Source organism: Mustelus asterias, chromosome 6, assembly GCF_964213995.1.
Source record: "Mustelus asterias chromosome 6, sMusAst1.hap1.1, whole genome shotgun sequence".
Classification (NCBI taxonomy): domain Eukaryota; kingdom Metazoa; phylum Chordata; class Chondrichthyes; order Carcharhiniformes; family Triakidae; genus Mustelus; species Mustelus asterias.
The window spans coordinates 35,717,892-35,739,393 of NC_135806.1; the positions used below are offsets into that span (position 1 = coordinate 35,717,892).

At 51.2% G+C, this 21,502-nt stretch overlaps 1 protein-coding gene across 1 annotated transcript in view; it reads left to right on the forward strand.

The window, feature by feature from the left end:
• The window catches only part of LOC144494648 (A disintegrin and metalloproteinase with thrombospondin motifs 3-like), a 500,070-nt gene that overhangs the window by 321,681 nt on the left and 156,887 nt on the right, over window positions 1-21,502 (forward strand). Inside the window, exon 10 of the mRNA XM_078213852.1 lies at window positions 15,767-15,872. Within this exon, the coding sequence (XP_078069978.1) occupies window positions 15,767-15,872 (106 nt within the window). The remainder of the gene's footprint in view (window positions 1-15,766; window positions 15,873-21,502) is intronic.

Consider the following 21,502-nt stretch of genomic DNA (forward strand, 5'->3'; position numbering starts at 1 on the left):
AATGCAAGGACCGGGTCGCTAGAATGCCAGGATCGGGTTGCTAGAATGCAAGGACCAGGTTGCTAGAATGCAGGACCGGGTTGCTAGAATGCCAGGATCAGGTCGCTAGAATGCCAGGATCAGGTTGCTAGAATGCCAGGATCAGGTCGCTAGAATGCAGGACCAGGTTGCTAGAATGCCAGGATCAGGTTGCTAGAATGCCAGGATCAGGTTGCTAGAATGCCAGGATCAGGTTGCTAGAATGCCAGGATCGGGTTGCTAGAATGCAAGGACCGGGTTGCTAGAATGCAAGGACCGGGTCGCTAGAATGCCAGGATCGGGTTGCTAGAATGCAAGGACCAGGTTGCTAGAATGCAAGGACCAGGTTGCTAGAATGCAAGGACCAGGTTGCTAGAATGCCAGGATCGGGTTGCTAGAATGCAAGGACCGGGTTGCTAGAATGCAAGGACCGGGTCGCTAGAATGCCAGGATCGGGTTGCTAGAATGCAAGGACCAGGTTGCTAGAATGCAAGGACCAGGTTGCTAGAATGCCAGGATCGGGTCGCTAGAATGCCAGGACCAGGTTGCTAGAATGCCAGGATCAGGTTGCTAGAATGCCAGGATCAGGTTGCTAGAATGCCAGGATCAGGTTGCTAGAATGCCAGGACCAGGTTGCTAGAATGCCAGGATCGGGTTGCTAGAATGCCAGGATCAGGTTGCTAGAATGCCAGGACCAGGTTGCTAGAATGCCAGGATCAGGTCGCTAGAATGCCAGGATCGGGTTGCTAGAATGCCAGGATCAGGTTGCTAGAATGCCAGGATCAGGTTGCTAGAATGCCAGGATCAGGTTGCTAGAATGCCAGGATCAGGTTGCTAGAATGCCAGGACCGGGTTGCTAGAATGCCAGGATCAGGTTGCTAGAATGCCAGGACCGGGTTGCTAGAATGCCAGGACCGGGTCGCTAGAATGCCAGGATCAGGTTGCTAGAATGCAAGGACCGGGTTGCTAGAATGCAAGGACCAGGTTGCTAGAATGCCAGGATCGGGTTGCTAGAATGCCAGGACCAGGTTGCTAGAATGCCAGGATCAGGTCGCTAGAATGCCAGGATCGGGTTGCTAGAATGCCAGGATCAGGTTGCTAGAATGCCAGGATCAGGTTGCTAGAATGCCAGGATCAGGTTGCTAGAATGCCAGGATCAGGTTGCTAGAATGCCAGGATCAGGTTGCTAAAATGCCAGGATCAGGTTGCTAGAATGCAAGGACCGGGTCGCTAGAATGCAAGGATCAGTTTGCTAGAATGCAAGGACCGGGTCGCTAGAATGCCAGGATCAGGTCGCTAGAATGCCAGGATCAGGTTGCTAGAATGCAAGGACCGGGTTGCTAGAATGCCAGGATCAGGTTGCTAGAATGCAAGGACCAGGTTGCTAGAATGCCAGGATCAGGTTGCTAGAATGCCAGGATCAGGTTGCAAGAATGCCAGGATCAGGTTGCTAGAATGCCAGGATCGGGTCGCTAGAATGCCAGGATCAGGTTGCTAGAATGCCAGGATCGGGTTGCTAGAATGCCAGGACCGGGTTGCTAGAATGCCAGGATCAGGTTGCTAGAATGCCAGGACCGGGTTGCTAGAATGCCAGGACCGGGTTGCTAGAATGCCAGGACCGGGTTGCTAGAATGCAAGGACCAGGTTGCTAGAATGCAGGACCGGCTCGCTAGAATGCAAGGACCAGGTTGCTAGAATGCAAGGACCGGGTTGCTAGAATGCCAGGACCGGGTTGCTAGAATGCAAGGACCGGGTCGCTAGAATGCAAGGACCGGGTTGCTAGAATGCAAGGACCAGGTTGCTAGAATGCCAGGATCGGGTTGCTAGAATGCCAGGATCAGGTTGCTAGAATGCCAGGATCAGGTTGCTAGAATGCCAGGATCAGGTTGCTAGAATGCAAGGACCGGGTTGCTAGAATGCAAGGACCAGGTTGCTAGAATGCCAGGATCAGGTTGCTAGAATGCAAGGACCGGGTTGCTAGAATGCAAGGACCAGGTTGCTAGAATGCCAGGATCGGGTTGCTAGAATGCCAGGATCAGGTTGCTAGAATGCCAGGATCAGGTTGCTAGAATGCCAGGATCAGGTTGCTAGAATGCAAGGACCGGGTTGCTAGAATGCAAGGATCGGGTTGCTAGAATGCCAGGATCGGGTTGCTAGAATGCAAGGACCGGGTCGCTAGAATGCCAGGATCGGGTTGCTAGAATGCAAGGACCGGGTTGCTAGAATGCAAGGACCGGGTCGCTAGAATGCAAGGACCGGGTCGCTAGAATGCCAGGATCGGGTTGCTAGAATGCCGGGATCAGGTTGCTAGAATGCAAGGATCGGGTTGCTAGAATGCCAGGATCAGGTTGCTAGAATGCAAGGATCGGGTCGCTAGAATGCCAGGATCAGGTTGCTAGAATGCAAGGACCGGGTTGCTAGAATGCCAGGACCGGGTCGCTAGAATGCAAGGACCAGGTCGCTAGAATGCCAGGATCGGGTTGCTAGAATGCAAGGACCGGGTTGCTAGAATGCAAGGTCCGGGTCGCTAGAATGCCAGGATCGGGTTGCTAGAATGCAAGGACCAGGTTGCTAGAATGCAAGGACCAGGTTGCTAGAATGCAAGGACCAGGTTGCTAGAATGCCAGGATCGGGTTGCTAGAATGCAAGGACCGGGTTGCTAGAATGCAAGGACCGGGTCGCTAGAATGCCAGGATCGGGTTGCTAGAATGCAAGGACCAGGTTGCTAGAATGCAGGACCGGGTTGCTAGAATGCCAGGACCAGGTTGCTAGAATGCCAGGATCAGGTTGCTAGAATGCCAGGATCAGGTTGCTACAATGCCAGGATCAGGTTGCTAGAATGCAAGGACCGGGTCGCTAGAATGCAAGGATCAGGTTGCTAGAATGCCAGGACCAGGTTGCTAGAATGCCAGGATCAGGTTGCTAGAATGCCAGGATCAGGTTGCTAGAATGCCAGGATCAGGTTGCTAGAATGCCAGGACCAGGTTGCTAGAATGCCAGGATCGGGTTGCTAGAATGCCAGGATCAGGTTGCTAGAATGCCAGGATCAGGTTGCTAGAATGCCAGGATCAGGTTGCTAGAATGCCAGGATCAGGTTGCTACAATGCCAGGATCAGGTTGCTAGAATGCAAGGACCGGGTCGCTAGAATGCAAGGATCAGTTTGCTAGAATGCAAGGACCGGGTCGCTAGAATGCCAGGATCAGGTCGCTAGAATGCCAGGATCAGGTTGCTAGAATGCCAGGATCAGGTTGCTAGAATGCCAGGATCAGGTTGCTAGAATGCAAGGACCAGGTTGCTAGAATGCCAGGATCAGGTTGCTAGAATGCCAGGATCAGGTTGCTAGAATGCAAGGACCGGGTCGCTAGAATGCCAGGATCGGGTTGCTAGAATGCCAGGACCGGGTCGCTAGAATGCCAGGATCGGGTTGCTAGAATGCCAGGATCAGGTTGCTAGAATGCAAGGACCGGGTCGCTAGAATGCAAGGACCGGGTCGCTAGAATGCAAGGATCAGGTTGCTAGAATGCAAGGATCAGGTTGCTAGAATGCAAGGACCGGGTCGCTAGAATGCAAGGACCGGGTCGCTAGAATGCCAGGATCAGGTTGCTAGAATGCCAGGACCGGGTCGCTAGAATGCCAGGATCAGGTTGCTAGAATGCAAGGACCGGGTCACTAGAATGCCAGGATCAGGTTGCTAGAATGCAAGGACCGGGTCGCTAGAGTGCCAGGATCAGGTTGCTAGAATGCCAGGACCGGGTCACTAGAGTGCCAGGATCAGGTTGCTAGAATGCAAGGACCGGGTCACTAGAGTGCCAGGATCAGGTTGCTAGAATGCCAGGACCGGGTTGCTAGAATGCAAGGATCAGGTTGCTAGAATGCCAGGACCGGGTTGCTAGAATGCAAGGACCGGGTCGCTAGAATGCCAGGACCGGGTTGCTAGAATGCCAGGACCGGGTCACTAGAGTGCCAGGATCAGGTTGCTAGAATGCCAGGATCGGGTCACTAGAGTGCCAGGATCAGGTTGCTAGAATGCAAGGACCGGGTCACTAGAGTGCCAGGATCAGGTTGCTAGAATGCAAGGACCGGGTCACTAGAGTGCCAGGATCAGGTTGCTAGAATGCCAGGATCGGGTCACTAGAGTGCCAGGATCAGGTTGCTAGAATGCAAGGACCGGGTCACTAGAGTGCCAGGATCAGGTTGCTAGAATGCCAGGACCGGGTTGCTAGAATGCAAGGATCAGGTTGCTAGAATGCCAGGACCGGGTCGCTAGAATGCAAGGATCAGGTTGCTAGAATGCCAGGATCGGGTTGCTAGAATGCAAGGATCAGGTTGCTAGAATGCAAGGACCGGGTCGCTAGAATGCAAGGATCAGGTTGCTAGAATGCAAGGACCGGGTCGCTAGAATGCAAGGATCAGGTTGCTAGAATGCAAGGACCGGGTCGCTAGAATGCCAGGATCAGGTCGCTAGAATGCAAGGATCAGGTTGCTAGAATGCCAGGATCGGGTCGCTAGAATGCAAGGATCAGGTTGCTAGAATGCAAGGACCGGGTCGCTAGAATGCCAGGATCAGGTCGCTAGAATGCAAGGATCAGGTTGCTAGAATGCAAGGGCCGGGTCGCTAGAATGCCAGGATCAGGTTGCTAGAATGCAAGGACCGGGTCGCTAGAATGCAAGGATCAGGTTGCTAGAATGCCAGGACCGGGTCGCTAGAATGCAAGGATCAGGTTGCTAGAATGCCAGGATCGGGTCGCTAGAATGCAAGGATCAGGTTGCTAGAATGCAAGGACCGGGTCGCTAGAATGCCAGGATCAGGTCGCTAGAATGCAAGGATCAGGTTGCTAGAATGCAAGGACCGGGTCGCTAGAATGCCAGGATCAGGTCGCTAGAATGCCAGGATCAGGTTGCTAGAATGCAAGGACCGGGTCGCTAGAATGCCAGGATCAGGTTGCTAGAATGCAAGGACCGGGTCGCTAGAATGCAAGGACCGGGTTGCTAGAATGCCAGGATCAGGTTGCTAGAATGCCAGGACCAGGTTGCTAGAATGCCAGGATCAGGTTGCTAGAATGCCAGCATCAGGTTGCTAGAATGCCAGGATCAGGTTGCTAGAATGCCAGGATCAGGTTGCTAGAATGCCAGGATCGGGTTGCTAGAATGCCAGGATCAGGTTGCTAGAATGCCAGGATCAGGTTGCTAGAATGCCAGGATCGGGTTGCTAGAATGCCAGGATCAGGTTGCTAGAATGCCAGGATCAGGTTGCTAGAATGCCAGGATCAGGTTGCTAGAATGCCAGGATCAGGTTGCTAGAATGCCAGGATCAGGTTGCTAGAATGCCAGGATCAGGTTGCTACAATGCCAGGATCAGGTTGCTAGAATGCAAGGACCGGGTCGCTAGAATGCAAGGATCAGGTTGCTAGAATGCAAGGACCGGGTCGCTAGAATGCCAGGACCGGGTCGCTAGAATGCCAGGATCAGGTTGCTAGAATGCAAGGACCGGGTTGCTAGAATGCCAGGATCAGGTTGCTAGAATGCAAGGACCAGGTTGCTAGAATGCCAGGATCAGGTTGCTAGAATGCCAGGATCAGGTTGCTAGAATGCAAGGACCGGGTCGCTAGAATGCCAGGATCGGGTTGCTAGAATGCCAGGACCGGGTCGCTAGAATGCCAGGATCGGGTTGCTAGAATGCAAGGACCGGGTCGCTAGAATGCAAGGACCGGGTCGCTAGAATGCAAGGACCGGGTCGCTAGAATGCCAGGATCAGGTTGCTAGAATGCCAGGATCGGGTTGCTAGAATGCAAGGACCGGGTCACTAGAGTGCCAGGATCAGGTTGCTAGAATGCAAGGACCGGGTCACTAGAGTGCCAGGATCAGGTTGCTAGAATGCCAGGATCGGGTCACTAGAGTGCCAGGATCAGGTTGCTAGAATGCAAGGACCGGGTCACTAGAGTGCCAGGATCAGGTTGCTAGAATGCCAGGACCGGGTTGCTAGAATGCAAGGATCAGGTTGCTAGAATGCCAGGACCGGGTCGCTAGAATGCAAGGATCAGGTTGCTAGAATGCCAGGATCGGGTTGCTAGAATGCAAGGATCAGGTTGCTAGAATGCAAGGACCGGGTCGCTAGAATGCAAGGATCAGGTCACTAGAATGCCAGGATCAGGTCGCTAGAATGCAAGGATCAGGTTGCTAGAATGCCAGGATCGGGTCGCTAGAATGCAAGGATCAGGTTGCTACAATGCCAGGATCAGGTTGCTAGAATGCAAGGACCGGGTCGCTAGAATGCAAGGATCAGGTTGCTAGAATGCAAGGACCGGGTCGCTAGAATGCCAGGACCGGGTCGCTAGAATGCCAGGATCAGGTTGCTAGAATGCAAGGACCGGGTTGCTAGAATGCCAGGATCAGGTTGCTAGAATGCAAGGACCAGGTTGCTAGAATGCCAGGATCAGGTTGCTAGAATGCCAGGATCAGGTTGCTAGAATGCAAGGACCGGGTCGCTAGAATGCCAGGATCGGGTTGCTAGAATGCCAGGACCGGGTCGCTAGAATGCCAGGATCGGGTTGCTAGAATGCCAGGATCAGGTTGCTAGAATGCAAGGACCGGGTCGCTAGAATGCAAGGACCGGGTCGCTAGAATGCAAGGATCAGGTTGCTAGAATGCAAGGATCAGGTTGCTAGAATGCAAGGACCGGGTCGCTAGAATGCAAGGACCGGGTCGCTAGAATGCCAGGATCAGGTTGCTAGAATGCCAGGACCGGGTTGCTAGAATGCAAGGACCGGGTCACTAGAATGCCAGGATCAGGTTGCTAGAATGCAAGGACCGGGTCGCTAGAGTGCCAGGATCAGGTTGCTAGAATGCCAGGACCGGGTCACTAGAGTGCCAGGATCAGGTTGCTATAATGCAAGGACCGGGTCACTAGAGTGCCAGGATCAGGTTGCTAGAATGCCAGGACCGGGTTGCTAGAATGCAAGGATCAGGTTGCTAGAATGCCAGGACCGGGTTGCGAGAATGCAAGGACCGGGTCGCTAGAATGCCAGCACCGGGTTGCTAGAATGCCAGGACCGGGTCACTAGAGTGCCAGGATCAGGTTGCTAGAATGCCAGGATCGGGTCACTAGAGTGCCAGGATCAGGTTGCTAGAATGCAAGGACCGGGTCACTAGAGTGCCAGGATCAGGTTGCTAGAATGCAAGGACCGGGTCACTAGAATGCAAGGATCAGGTTGCTAGAATGCCAGGACCGGGTCGCTAGAATGCAAGGATCAGGTTGCTAGAATGCCAGGATCGGGTTGCTAGAATGCAAGGATCAGGTTGCTAGAATGCAAGGACCGGGTCGCTAGAATGCAAGGATCAGGTTGCTAGAATGCAAGGACCGGGTCGCTAGAATGCAAGGATCAGGTTGCTAGAATGCAAGGACCGGGTCGCTAGAATGCCAGGATCAGGTCGCTAGAATGCAAGGATCAGGTTGCTAGAATGCCAGGATCGGGTCGCTAGAATGCAAGGATCAGGTTGCTAGAATGCAAGGACCGGGTCGCTAGAATGCCAGGATCAGGTCGCTAGAATGCAAGGATCAGGTTGCTAGAATGCAAGGACCGGGTCGCTAGAATGCCAGGATCAGGTTGCTAGAATGCAAGGACCGGGTCGCTAGAATGCAAGGATCAGGTTGCTAGAATGCCAGGACCGGGTCGCTAGAATGCAAGGATCAGGTTGCTAGAATGCCAGGATCGGGTCGCTAGAATGCAAGGATCAGGTTGCTAGAATGCAAGGACCGGGTCGCTAGAATGCCAGGATCAGGTCGCTAGAATGCAAGGATCAGGTTGCTAGAATGCAAGGACCGGGTCGCTAGAATGCCAGGATCAGGTCGCTAGAATGCCAGGATCAGGTTGCTAGAATGCAAGGACCGGGTCGCTAGAATGCCAGGATCAGGTTGCTAGAATGCAAGGACCGGGTCGCTAGAATGCCAGGATCAGGTTGCTAGAATGCAAGGACCGGGTCGCTAGAATGCCAGGATCAGGTTGCTAGAATGCAAGGACCGGGTCGCTAGAATGCCAGGATCAGGTTGCTAGAATGCAAGGACCGGGTCGCTAGAATGCAAGGACCGGGTTGCTAGAATGCCAGGACCGGGTCGCTAGAATGCAAGGACCGGGTTGCTAGAATGCAAGGACCGGGTCGCTAGAATGCCAGGATCAGGTCGCTAGAATGCAAGGACCGGGTTGCTAGAATGCCAGGACCGGGTCGCTAGAATGCAAGGACCGGGTTGCTAGAATGCAAGGACCGGGTCGCTAGAATGCCAGGATCAGGTCGCTAGAATGCAAGGACCGGGTCGCTAGAATGCAAGGATCAGGTTGCTAGAATGCCAGGATCAGGTCGCTAGAATGCCAGGATCAGGTTGCTAGAATGCAAGGACCGGGTCACTAGAATGCCAGGATCAGGTTGCTAGAATGCAAGGACCGGGTTGCTAGAATGCCAGGATCAGGTTGCTAGAATGCCAGGATCAGGTTGCTAGAATGCAAGGACCGGGTCACTAGAATGCCAGGATCAGGTTGCTAGAATGCCAGGATCAGGTTGCTAGAATGCAAGGACCGGGTTGCTAGAATGCCAGGATCAGGTTGCTAGAATGCAAGGACCGGGTCACTAGAATGCCAGGATCAGGTTGCTAGAATGCAAGGACCGGGTTGCTAGAATGCCAGGATCAGGTTGCTAGAATGCAAGGACCGGGTTGCTAGAATGCCAGGATCAGGTTGCTAGAATGCAAGGACCGGGTGGCTAGAATGCCAGGACCGGGTTGCTAGAATGCCAGGACCGGGTTGCTCGAATGCCAGGACCGGCTCGCTAGAATGCAGGACCGGGTTGCTAGAATGCCAGGACCGGGTCGCTAGAATGCAGGACCGGGTTGCTAGAATGCAAGGACCGGGTCACTAGAATGCCAGGATCGGTTTGCTAGAATGCAGGACCGGGTCACTAGAATGCCAGGATCGGGTTGCTAGAATGCCAGGATCGGGTTGCTAGAATGCCAGGACCGGGTTGCTAGAATGCCAGGACCGGGTTGCTAGAATGCCAGGATCGGGTTGCTAGAATGCCAGGATCAGGTCGCTAGAATGCCAGGATCGGGTTGCTAGAATGCCAGGATCAGGTCGCTAGAATGCAAGGATCAGGTTGCTAGAATGCCAGGATCAGGTCGCTAGAATGCAAGGATCAGGTTGCTAGAATGCAAGGACCGGGTCGCTAGAATGCCAGGATCAGGTTGCTAGAATGCCAGGACCGGGTCGCTAGAATGCAAGGACCGGGTTGCTAGAATGCCAGGACCGGGTCGCTAGAATGCAAGGACCGGGTTGCGAGAATGCAAGGACCGGGTCGCTAGAATGCCAGGATCAGGTCGCTAGAATGCAAGGACCGGGTCGCTAGAATGCAAGGATCAGGTTGCTAGAATGCCAGGATCAGGTCGCTAGAATGCCAGGATCAGGTTGCTAGAATGCAAGGACCGGGTCACTAGAATGCCAGGATCAGGTTGCTAGAATGCAAGGACCGGGTTGCTAGAATGCCAGGATCAGGTTGCTAGAATGCCAGGATCAGGTTGCTAGAATGCAAGGACCGGGTCACTAGAATGCCAGGATCAGGTTGCTAGAATGCCAGGATCAGGTTGCTAGAATGCAAGGACCGGGTTGCTAGAATGCCAGGATCAGGTTGCTAGAATGCAAGGACCGGGTCACTAGAATGCCAGGATCAGGTTGCTAGAATGCAAGGACCGGGTGGCTAGAATGCCAGGACCGGGTTGCTAGAATGCCAGGACCGGGTTGCTCGAATGCCAGGACCGGCTCGCTAGAATGCAGGACCGGGTTGCTAGAATGCCAGGACCGGGTCGCTAGAATGCAGGACCGGGTTGCTAGAATGCAAGGACCGGGTCACTAGAATGCCAGGATCGGGTTGCTAGAATGCAGGACCGGGTCACTAGAATGCCAGGATCGGGTTGCTAGAATGCCAGGATCGGGTTGCTAGAATGCCAGGACCGGGTTGCTAGAATGCCAGGACCGGGTTGCTAGAATGCCAGGATCGGGTTGCTAGAATGCCAGGACCGGGTTGCTAGAATGCCAGACCGGGTTGCTAAAATGCAGGACCGGGTTGCTAAAATGCAGGACCGGGTCGCTAGAATGCAGGACCGGGTTGCTAGAATGCCAGGATCGGGTTGCTAGAATGCCAGGATCGGGTTGCTAGAATGCCAGGACCGGGTTGCTAGAATGCCAGACCGGGTTGCTAAAATGCAGGACCGGGTTGCTAAAATGCAGGACCGGGTTGCTAGAATGCAAGGACCGGGTCACTAGAGTGCCAGGATCAGGTTGCTAGAATGCCAGGACCGGGTTGCTAGAATGCAAGGATCAGGTTGCTAGAATGCAAGGACCGGGTCGCTAGAATGCCAGGATCAGGTCGCTAGAATGCAAGGATCAGGTTGCTAGAATGCAAGGACCGGGTCGCTAGAATGCCAGGATCAGGTCGCTAGAATGCAAGGATCAGGTTGCTAGAATGCAAGGACCGGGTCGCTAGAATGCCAGGATCAGGTCGCTAGAATGCAAGGATCAGGTTGCTAGAATGCAAGGACCGGGTCGCTAGAATGCCAGGATCAGGTCGCTAGAATGCAAGGATCAGGTTGCTAGAATGCAAGGACCGGGTCGCTAGAATGCCAGGATCAGGTCGCTAGAATGCAAGGATCAGGTTGCTAGAATGCAAGGACCGGGTCGCTAGAATGCAAGGATCAGGTTGCTAGAATGCAAGGACCGGGTCGCTAGAATGCCAGGATCAGGTCACTAGAATGCCAGGATCGGGTTGCTAGAATGCAGGACCGGGTTGCTAGAATGCCAGGACCGGGTTGCTAGAATGCCAGACCGGGTTGCTAAAATGCAGGACCGGGTTGCTAAAATGCAGGACCGGGTTGCTAGAATGCCAGGATCGGGTTGCTAGAATGCCAGGATCGGGTTGCTAGAATGCCAGGACCGGGTTGCTAGAATGCCAGACCGGGTTGCTAAAATGCAGGACCGGGTTGCTAAAATGCAGGACCGGGTTGCTAGAATGCAAGGACCGGGTTGCTAGAATGCAAGGATCAGGTTGCTAGAATGCCAGGATCGGGTCGCTAGAATGCAAGGATCAGGTTGCTAGAATGCAAGGACCGGGTCGCTAGAATGCCAGGATCAGGTCGCTAGAATGCAAGGATCAGGTTGCTAGAATGCAAGGACCGGGTCGCTAGAATGCCAGGATCAGGTTGCTAGAATGCAAGGACCGGGTCGCTAGAATGCCAGGATCAGGTTGCTAGAATGCCAGGATCGGGTTGCTAGAATGCCAGGACCGGGTTGCTAGAATGCCAGGATCAGGTTGCTAGAATGCAAGGACCGGGTCGCTAGAATGCCAGGATCAGGTTGCTAGAATGCAAGGACCGGGTCGCTAGAATGCCAGGATCAGGTTGCTAGAATGCAAGGACCGGGTTGCTAGAATGCAAGGACCGGGTCGCTAGAATGCCAGGATCAGGTTGCTAGAATGCAAGGACCGGGTTGCTAGAATGCCAGGATCAGGTTGCTAGAATGCAAGGACCGGGTGGCTAGAATGCCAGGATCAGGTCGCTAGAATGCCATGATCGGGTTGCTAGAATGCAGGACCGGGTTGCTAGAATGCCATGATCGGGTTGCTAGAATACAGGACCGGGTTGCTGGAATGCAGGACGGCGTCGCTAGAATGCAGGACCGGGTTGCTAGAATGCCAGTACCGGGTTGCTAGAATGCCAGCTCCGGGTTGCTAGAATGCAAGACCGGGTAGCTAAAATGCAGGACCGGGTTGCTAAATTGCAGGACCGGGTTTGCTAGAATGCAGGACCGGGTCGCTAGAATGCAGAACCGGGTCGCTAGAATGCCAGGACCGGGTTGCTAGTATGCCAGCTCCGGGTTGCTAGAATGCAAGACCGGGTAGCTAAAATGCAGGACCGGGTTGCTAGAATGCAGGACCGGGTTGCTAGAATGCAGGACCGGGTCGCTAGAATGCAGAACCGGGTTGCTAGAATGCCAGGACCGGGTCGCTAGAATGCAGGACCGGGTCGCTAGAATGCCAGCTCCGGGTTGCTAGAATGCAAGACCGGGTAGCTAAAATGCAGGACCGGGTTGCTAGAATGCAGGACCGGGTCGCTAGAATGCAGAACCGGGTTGCTAGAATGCCAGGACCGGGTCGCTAGAATGCAGGACCGGGTCGCTAGAATGCCAGCTCCGGGTTGCTAGAATGCAAAACCGGGTAGCTAAAATGCAGGACCGGGTTGCTAGAATGCAGGACCGGGTTGCTAGTATGCCAGCTCCGGGTTGCTAGAATGCAAGACCGGGTAGCTAAAATGCAGGACCGGGTTGCTAGAATGCAGGACCGGGTTGCTAGAATGCAGGACCGGGTCGCTAGAATGCAGAACCGGGTTGCTAGAATGCCAGGACCGGGTCGCTAGAATGCAGGACCGGGTTGCTAGAATGCCAGGACCGGGTCGATAGAATGCCAGGACCGGTTTGCTAGAATGCCAGGATCGGGTTGCTAGAATGCCAGGATCGGGTCGCTAGAATGCCAGGATCAGGTCGATCGAATGCCAGGACCGGGTTGCTAGAATGCAGGACCGGGTTGCTAGAATGCAGGACCGGGTCGCTAGAATGCAGCACCGGGTCGCTAGAATGCAGCACCGGGTCGCTAGAATGCAGGACCGGGTTGCTAGAATGCAGGACCGGGTTGCTAGAATGCAGGACCGGGTTGCTAGAATGCAGGACCGGGTTGCTAGAATGCAGCACCGGGTTGCTAGAATGCAGGACCGGGTTGCTAGAATGCAGGACCGGGTTGCTAGAATGCAGGACCGGGTTGCTAGAATGCAGGACCGGGTCGCTAGAATGCAGGACCGGGTTGCTTGAATGCCAGGACCGGGTTGCTAGAATGCAGGACCGGGTTGCTAGAATGCAGGACCGGGTTGCTAGAATGCCAGGACCGGGTTGCTAGAATGCAGGACTGGGTTGCTAGAATGCAGGACCGGGTTGCTAGAATGCCAGGACCGGGTTGCTAGAATGCAGGACCGGGTTGCTGGAATGCCAGGACCGGGTTGCTAGAATGCAGGACCGGGTTGCTGGAATGCCAGGACCGGGTTGCTAGAATGCAGGACTGGGTTGCTAGAATGCCAGGACCGTGTTGCTAGAATGCAGGACCGGGTCGCTAGAATGCAGGACCGGGTCGCTAGAATGCCAGGACCGGGTTGCTAGAATGCAGGACCGGGTTGCTGGAATGCAGGACCGGGTCGCTAGAATGCCAGGACCGGGTCGCTAGAATGCCAGGACCGGGTCGCTAGAATGCCAGGACCGGGTTGCTAGAATGCCAGGACCGGGTTGCTAGAATGCCAGGACCGGGTTGCTAGAATGCCAGGACCGGGTTGCTAGAATGCAGGACCGGGTTGCTAGAATGCAGGACCGGGTTGCTAGAATGCCTGGACCGGGTTGCAAAATGCAGGACCGGGTCGCTAGAATGCAGGACTGGGTTGCTAGAATGCAGGACCGGGTTGCTAGAATGCCAGGACCGGGTTGCTAGAATGCAGGACCGGGTTCCTAGAATGCAGGACCGGGTCGCTAGAATGCCAGGACCGGGTTGCTAGAATGCAGGACCGGGTTGCTAGAATGCAGGGCCGGGTCGCTAGAATGCCAGGACCGGGTCGCTAGAATGCCAGGACCGGGTTGCTAAATGCCAGGACCGGGTTGCTAGAATGCCAGGACCGGGTTGCTAGAATGCAGGACCGGGTCGCTAGAATGCCAGGACCGGGTCGCTAGAATGCCAGGACCGGGTCGCTAGAATGCAGGACCGGGTCGCTAGAATGCCAGGACCGGGTCGCTAGAATGCAGGACCGGGTTCGCTAGAATGCCAGGACCGGGTCGCTAGAATGCCAGGACCGGGTCGCTAGAATGCAGGACCGGGTCGCTAGAATGCCTGGACCTGGTCACCATAATTACAAGACTTTTTCATCATGATGACAGGAGAACTGGACCAAGCTCTATGATGTCAGGATGTGGGCCTGTAATGACCGGACATAATTGCAGGACTTTGACCATTGGGATGTTGTCAGTGCAGGCCCACATGCAACTCTAGTGTCTCACTGCGTGATTGACTTTTCGTGCTCTCAGAAGAAAAAGACCTATCATCCACAAGCCAAGAACAAATTAGAGAAAGTAAAATAATTAGGAATTTAAGGGCAGTGTGGCTGAGGTAGAGTATGAGCAGCAAATGAGGAGAGAGAGCTCGCAACAATTCAAGAGTAATGAGTATTGTGGATAATATATTTGAGATTGAGTAATGAAAGTGAATGTCCTAGGGTAATAAAATTCAGTTGATGTTAATCAATAGGGAATAGTTCTTATGAGTGAATTTGGTGGCAGGAGGGGCATTTCAACAGATGGGAGGGCACCACTTTCTTACCTCCACGCTGATCAAGTCAGCGAGGTCCATGAAAAGCCTCCCCTCCCTCAAACCCCCGGCAATCGGGCCCCTTCAGTAGGCAATGAATGCGTACATAAGAGCCTCATTCCATTCCGATGGCATTAACTCAGCAGCAGATGTGGGGGCTTGTTGTGTGGATAGCAAGGTAATCAACTCAGGCGTGTTCAAAGGTTTTTGATCTTGGTGAAAGGCCTGCTACTGACCTGTTAAATACCCAAGTAACAGTTAATTTGGCCAGCATTCTTGAAAAGAGGTGACATGGGGCTCCCACTGGCTTTGCAGCTGGTGGCTGAGATCCCCCTCACTTCCATTCAATACCTATGTGGGAGAAAGGTAGTGGTCATAAGTGTTGAGAATAGCCGGGATGGGTCATGAATACTGGGGAAGTGAGCAGTGAGGAGAGAGTGAAATGCTTGGATGGTGGCCACTGGGCACAGGGAAGTCTGGATTATACTGTCACTATACAAATAGAAACCAATCTACACTTTTTAATACAAATCAAAATGCTGCAGATGCTCAAAATCTGAAATAGAAACAGCAAATTCTGGAAATGCTCGGCAAATCAGGCAGCATCTGTGGAGAGAGTTAACACTTCAGGTCAATATCCCTTCATCAGAATCTTATCATCAGCCTGAAACCTTAACTCCAGCCAGAATTTTCTGACCCACCCCCAGCAGCGGGTTTACCCATGGAGGATGTGGCGAGCCATTGGCCGCCAGTAGGATCTTCTGGTCCTGCAAAGGCATCTCCACATCCTGCAAAGGTTTACAGGCTTTTGCATGGATTGCCCACCCCACCACCAGGTAACTTGCCGGGGGGGTCAACTTTAGTGGGACAGGAAGATTCCACCTTCTGTGTCTCTCTCTGATCTACAAAACACTTCCAGGATTTTCTGTTTTTATTTCTGCAATTTAAAAAATTCATTTGTCGGACATGGTCAACATTTGTTGACTTTATGGGTGGTTTGCCTTTTTACCAACCCGCTGCAAACCATGCGGGGGTGGGGGGAGATTCTGCCACAATGCTGTTAGGTAGTGAGTTCCAGGAATTTGAGCTGGTGGTAATTACCTTGGTAATGGACAGCTAGAGATATACTCTGGATTATATTGGCACCGAACAATTAAAGATGAACACTGGATTATACTTCCACTGACAGTGAGAGAAAAATCCAGATTACATTTCATTTTATATGGACTCATGTTCCATTCATTTGAACTATCCTGTCAGTTTTTTTTGTTATTAACTTGCACTCTTGTCGGTTTTCTTTCTCTTGATGACCATCTGCAGGGTATGCTCCAGTGACTGGAATGTGCCACCCAGTTCGAAGTTGTACCCTAAACCATGAGGATGGCTTCTCTTCAGCGTTTGTAGTTGCTCACGAAACTGGACATGTGTAAGTTCTAAACAGTCACATAATAAACCAGCTTTTTGGAGTTCATGTCACCTCCAAACCTGGTAAAGCTAATCACGTTGTCAGCAATTCACTGAGGGTAAATAGGCTTTGAGCTAAATGGGCTGCATAATTCATTGCTATTTATTCTGTTTGCTGTCTCTGTTTCTTATGGGACAATGACCTCCCTGCCGTCATTTACACTGATATCAATATATAGAATTAGAAAGGCCATTTCCTCCACAGACCCACACAAGCCCCACTTATATTGATTACTAAATCCATTCCACCTAGAGGGGACAGAAATTGGTCGCCCTCTTAATAAAGAAACAACCAAGAATTTGCATTTATAAAGAGCTTACCATTTCCTCAGGGCACTAAGAACATTTTACACACGGGCTGTGGAGAAACAATACATGAGTGGCTCTAATTCGATATCTTTTTTAAAGAGTTGACACAAGCACAATGTACACAATAGACCTCCTTCCAGGCTATATAATTCCATGACCACATTTCAATTGTGATCACTGTTATTTTGCGTGGAAGTATGGCACAAACACAACAAAGAATGGCTAAATAATCTGTTTTGACTGGAGTTTATCAAGAGCGAAAACTTGACTAGGGCACTGAAGAATGCCCTGCTTTTCTTTCAATAGTGTCACTGGGCGGAATTTTCATCATCAAGGTGGGTAGCAGGAGTTTTGGAAATTCCTGGCGTGGTCTGCCCGCCTCCTGAGAACCTGCCCTTAAGAATGACATTTTCACTGTGGAGGGGTGAGCGTTAGTGTTGGCTGTGGTCAGGCCAGTTGACCTCGAAAAAGTTCAGAGACAGCCAGCCACAGGAGGCGAGCTGTTTGTTAGCGGGGTTTTCAACGAGATGGCAATTAGACTCAGGAAATCAATGTCACAGTACAAAAGGTAAAAATTTATTAAAAACCGATGATCAATGGGAGAAATTATCTCGATGGTCACAGATACAGAATACCTGGACCTCTCGACAAGTTCTGAGGGTATCAGTAAAAAACAGAACAATTATACATTTTCTTCATCAGAATTCCCTGCCCTTCATTAGTTTAAAATTAATTTCATTTAATATGCAAATCTGTCAGTACCTCAGCCAACTGCATTGTACCTTCTAGTATAATGGTATCTCATTCATCCACTAAATCTGGACGCTAACTCCCTTCTTGGCTAAAGCTACTTTCCTATTGCCAGGTTACACTTGACGCTACCATAAAGGTCAAAGTGGATGTTCCCACTGGCTCACGGCCAAGCTGTATTCCTGCGTCGAGGAGCTTATCTATTCTGCATCTGGGCAGTGACTGAACCATTCTGTTCCTCATAAGAAACTTCCTGATATGAATTCTGCTAACTAACTAAGAAGGGTAGCAAGGATAATCCAGGTAATTACAGGCCGGTGAGCCTTACATCAGTGGTAGGGAAATTATTGGAGAGGATTCTTCGAGATAGGATTGATTCCCACTTGGAAATAAATGGACGTATTAGCGAGAGGCAACATGGTTTTGTGAAGGGGAGGTCGTGTTTCACTAACTTGATTAAGTTTTTCGAAGAAGTGACGAAGGTAATTGATGATGCTAGGGCAGTGCATGTTGTCTACATGGACTTTAGTAAGGCCTTTGACAAGGTCCCTCATAGCAGACTAGTACAGAAGGTGAAGTCGCTTGGGATCAGAGGTGAGTTGGCAAGATGGATACAGAACTGGCTCGGTCATAGAAGACCAAGGATAGCAGTGGAAGGCTGCATTTCGGAATGGAGGCTGTGACTAGTGGCATTCCTCAGAGATCAGTGCTAGGATCTTTGCTGTTTGTAATATATATATAAATGATTTGAAGGAAAATACAACTGGTTTGATTAGTAAGTTTGTGGATGACACTAAGGTTGGTGGAATTGTGGATAGCGATGAGGACCATCAGAAGATACAGCAGGATATAGATCAGTTGGAGACTTGGGCAGAGAGATGGCAGATGGAATATAATCCGGACAAATGTGAGGTAATGCATTTTAGAAGGTCTAATACAGATAGGAAATATACAGTAAATGGCAGAACCCTTAAGAGTATTGATAGGCAGAGGGATCTGGGTGTACAGGTACACAGGTCACTGACAGGCAACACAGGTGGAGAAGGTAGTCAAGAAGGCATACGGCATGCTTGCCTTCATCGGCTGGGGTATTGAATTTACAAATTGGTAAGTCATGTTGCAACTTTATAGAACCTTAGTTAGGCCGCACTTGGAATATAGTGTTCAATTCTGGTCGCCACACTACCAGAAGGATGTGGAAACTTTGGAGAGGGTACAGAAAAGATTTACCAGGATGTTGCCTGGTATGGAGGGCATTAGGTATGAGGAGAGGTTGGAGAAACTTGGTTTGTTCTCACCGGAACGACGGAGGTTGAGGGGCGACCTGATAGAAGTCTACAAGATTATGAGTGGACAGAGTGGATAGTTAGAAGCTTTTCCCCAGTGTGGAAGAGTCAATTACTAGGGGGCATAAGTTTAAGGTGCGAGGGGCAAGGTTTAAAGGAGATGTACAAGGCAAGTTTTTTTACACAGAGGGTGGTGGGTGCCTGGACTCACTGCCGGAGGAGGTAGTGGAAGCAGATACAATAGTGACTTTTAAGGGAGTCTGGACAAATGAATAGGATGGGAACAAAGGGATATGGTCCCCGTAAGGGGAGGGGAAAACCCCCTACCCTTCCGGGGCAGTTTATGCTGCCCAATTCAGTTGGACAGCATGGTCGGTGCAGGTTTGGAGGACCAAAGGGCCTGTTCCTGTGCTGTATTTTTCTTTGTTCTTTGTAAAGGGATCCCAGGCTTTTGGCTCTGAACTATTTGTCTTTACCATCATGCCTTTTGGTAACTTGTTTGGGTTTAATCTCAGTTGTTTGGATTTAATCTCAGTTGTTTGGATTTAATCACAGTCGTTTGGATTTAATCTCAGTTGTTTGGGTTTAATCTCAGTTTGTTTGGATTTAATCTCAGTTGTTTGGATTTAATCTCAGTTGTTTGGGTTTAATCTCAGTTGTTTGGGTTTAATCTCAGTTGTTTGGGTTTAATCTCAGTTGTTTGGATTTAATCTCAGTTGTTTGGGTTTAATCTCAGTTGTTTGGGTTTAATCTCAGTTTGTTTGGATTTAATCTCAGTTGTTTGGGTTTAATCTCAGTTGTTTGGGTTTAATCTCAGTTTGTTTGGGTTTAATCTCAGTTGTTTAATCCCGTTATTTAAGAAGGGTAGGAAGGATAACCCGGGTAATTATAGGCTGGTGAGCTTGACGTCCGTGGTGGGGAAGTTGTTGGAGAAGATTCTTAGAGATAGGATGTATGCGCATTTAGAAAGGAATAAACTCATGAACGATAGTCAGCATGGTTTTGTGAGAGGGAGGTCATGCCTCATTAACCTGGTGGAGTTTTTTGAAGAAGTGACTAGAATGGTTGACGAGGGAAGGGCTGTGGATGTCGTCTATGTGGACTTTAGTAAAGCGTTTGACAAAGTCCCTCATGGTAGGCTGGTGCAAAAGGTTGGATCTCATGGGATAAAGGGGGAGGTGGCTAGATGGGTGGAGAACTGGCTTGGTCACAGAAGTGGAGATGCCGGCGTTGGACTGGGGTAAGCACAGTAAGAATTATCACAACACCTGGTTAAAGTCCAACAGGTTTATTTGGTAGCAAATACCATAAACTTTCGGAGCGCTGCCCCTTCGTCAGATGGAGTCTGACTCCATCTGACGAAGGGGCAGCGCTCCGAAAGCTTATGGTATTTGCTACCAAATAAACCTGTTGGACTTTAACCTGGTGTTGTGAGACTTCTTACCTTGGTCACAGAAGACAGAGGGTGGTAGTGGAAGGGTCTTTTTCCGGCTGGAGGCCTGTGACTAGTGGTGTTCCGCAGGGCTCTGTATTGGGACCTCTGCTGTTTGTGATTTATATAAACGATCTGGAAGAAGGTGTAACTGGGGTGATCAGTAAATTTGCGGACGACACAAAATTGGCAGGACTTGCAGATAGTGAGGAGCATTGTCAGAAGCTACAGAAGAATATAGACAGGCTGGAAATTTGGGCAAAGAATTGGCAGATGGAGTTCAATCCTGATAAATGCGAAGTGATGCATTTTGGTAGAAATAATGTAGGGAGGAGCTATACGATAAATGGCAGAACCATAAAGGGTGTAGATACGCAGAGGGACCTGGGTGTGCAAGTCCACAGATCCTTGAAGGTGACGTCACAGGTGGAGAAGGTGGTGAAGAAGGCATATGGCATGCTTGCCTTTATAGGACGGGGCATAGAGTATAAAAGTTGGGGTCTGATGTTGCAGATGTATAGAACGTTGGTTTGGCCGCATTTGAAATACTGCGTCCAGTTCTGGTCGCCACACTACCAGAAGGACGTGGAGACTTTGGAGAGAGTACAGAGGAGGTTTACCAGGATGTTGCCTGGTATGGAGGGGTTTAGTTATGAGGAGAGATTGGGTAAACTGGGGTTGTTCTTTGTTCTTTGTTCTCCCTGGAAAGACGGAGGATGAGGGGAGACTTAATAGAGGTGTATAAAATTATGAAAGGCATAGATAGGTGAACGGTGGGAAGCTTTTCCCCAGGTCGGTGGTGACATTCACGAGGGGTCATAGGTTCAAGGTGAAGGGGGGGAGGTTTAACACAGATATCAGAAGGACATATTTTACACACAGGTTGGTGGGGGCCTGGAATGCGCTGCCAGGCAAGGTGGTGGAGGCGGACACACTGGGAACGTTTAAGACTTATCTAGATAGCCATATGAACGGAGTGGGAATGGAGGGATACAAAAGAATGGTTTGTTTGGACCGGGGAGCGGCGTGGGCTTGGAGGGCCGAAGGGCCTGTTCCTGTGCTGTATTGTTCTTTGTTCTTTGTTTGGGTTGAATCTCAGTTTAGAGTCTCCCACCCTCCCCCCTCCTCGAACCCATAAAAAAGGATTCGGAGTGAGAGCAGGTAAGCTTTTTTTTTGTCTCTTTCGTTTCTTAGTAAGGGAAGTTAGCAGGGATGTCAGTGCAGGCAGTGCAATGTTCCTCCTGTCGGATGTTTGAGGTGAGGGACACCAGTAGCGTCCCAGCTGAGTGCACCTGCAGGAAGTGCATCCAATTCCAGCTCCTTGAAGACTGTGTTAGGGATCTGGAGCTGGATGAACTTCGGATCATTCAGGAGGCAGAGGTGGTCATAGATAGAAGCTCCAGGGATGTAGTTACTCCGAAGAATGAAGATAGATGGGTGACGGTGAGAGGAGCTGGGAGGAAGCAGTCAGTGCAGGGATCCCCTGTGGTCGTTCCCCTCTGCAACAAATATACCACTTTGGATACTGTTGGAGGGAACGACCTACCAGTGGTAAGCCACGGTGACCAGATCTCCAGCACTGAGTCCGTCCCTGTGGCTCAGAAGGGAAGGGGGGTGAGCAGGAGAGCAATAGTTATTGGGGACTCGACAGTTAGAGGGACAGATAGGAGGTTCTGTGGCAGCGAAAAAGACTCACAGATGGTATGTTGCCTCCCGGGTGCCAGGGTCCATGACGTCTCGGACCGTGTTTTCAGGATCCTTAAGGGGGAGGGGGAACAGCTACAAGTCGTGGTGCACATCAGTACCAACGACATA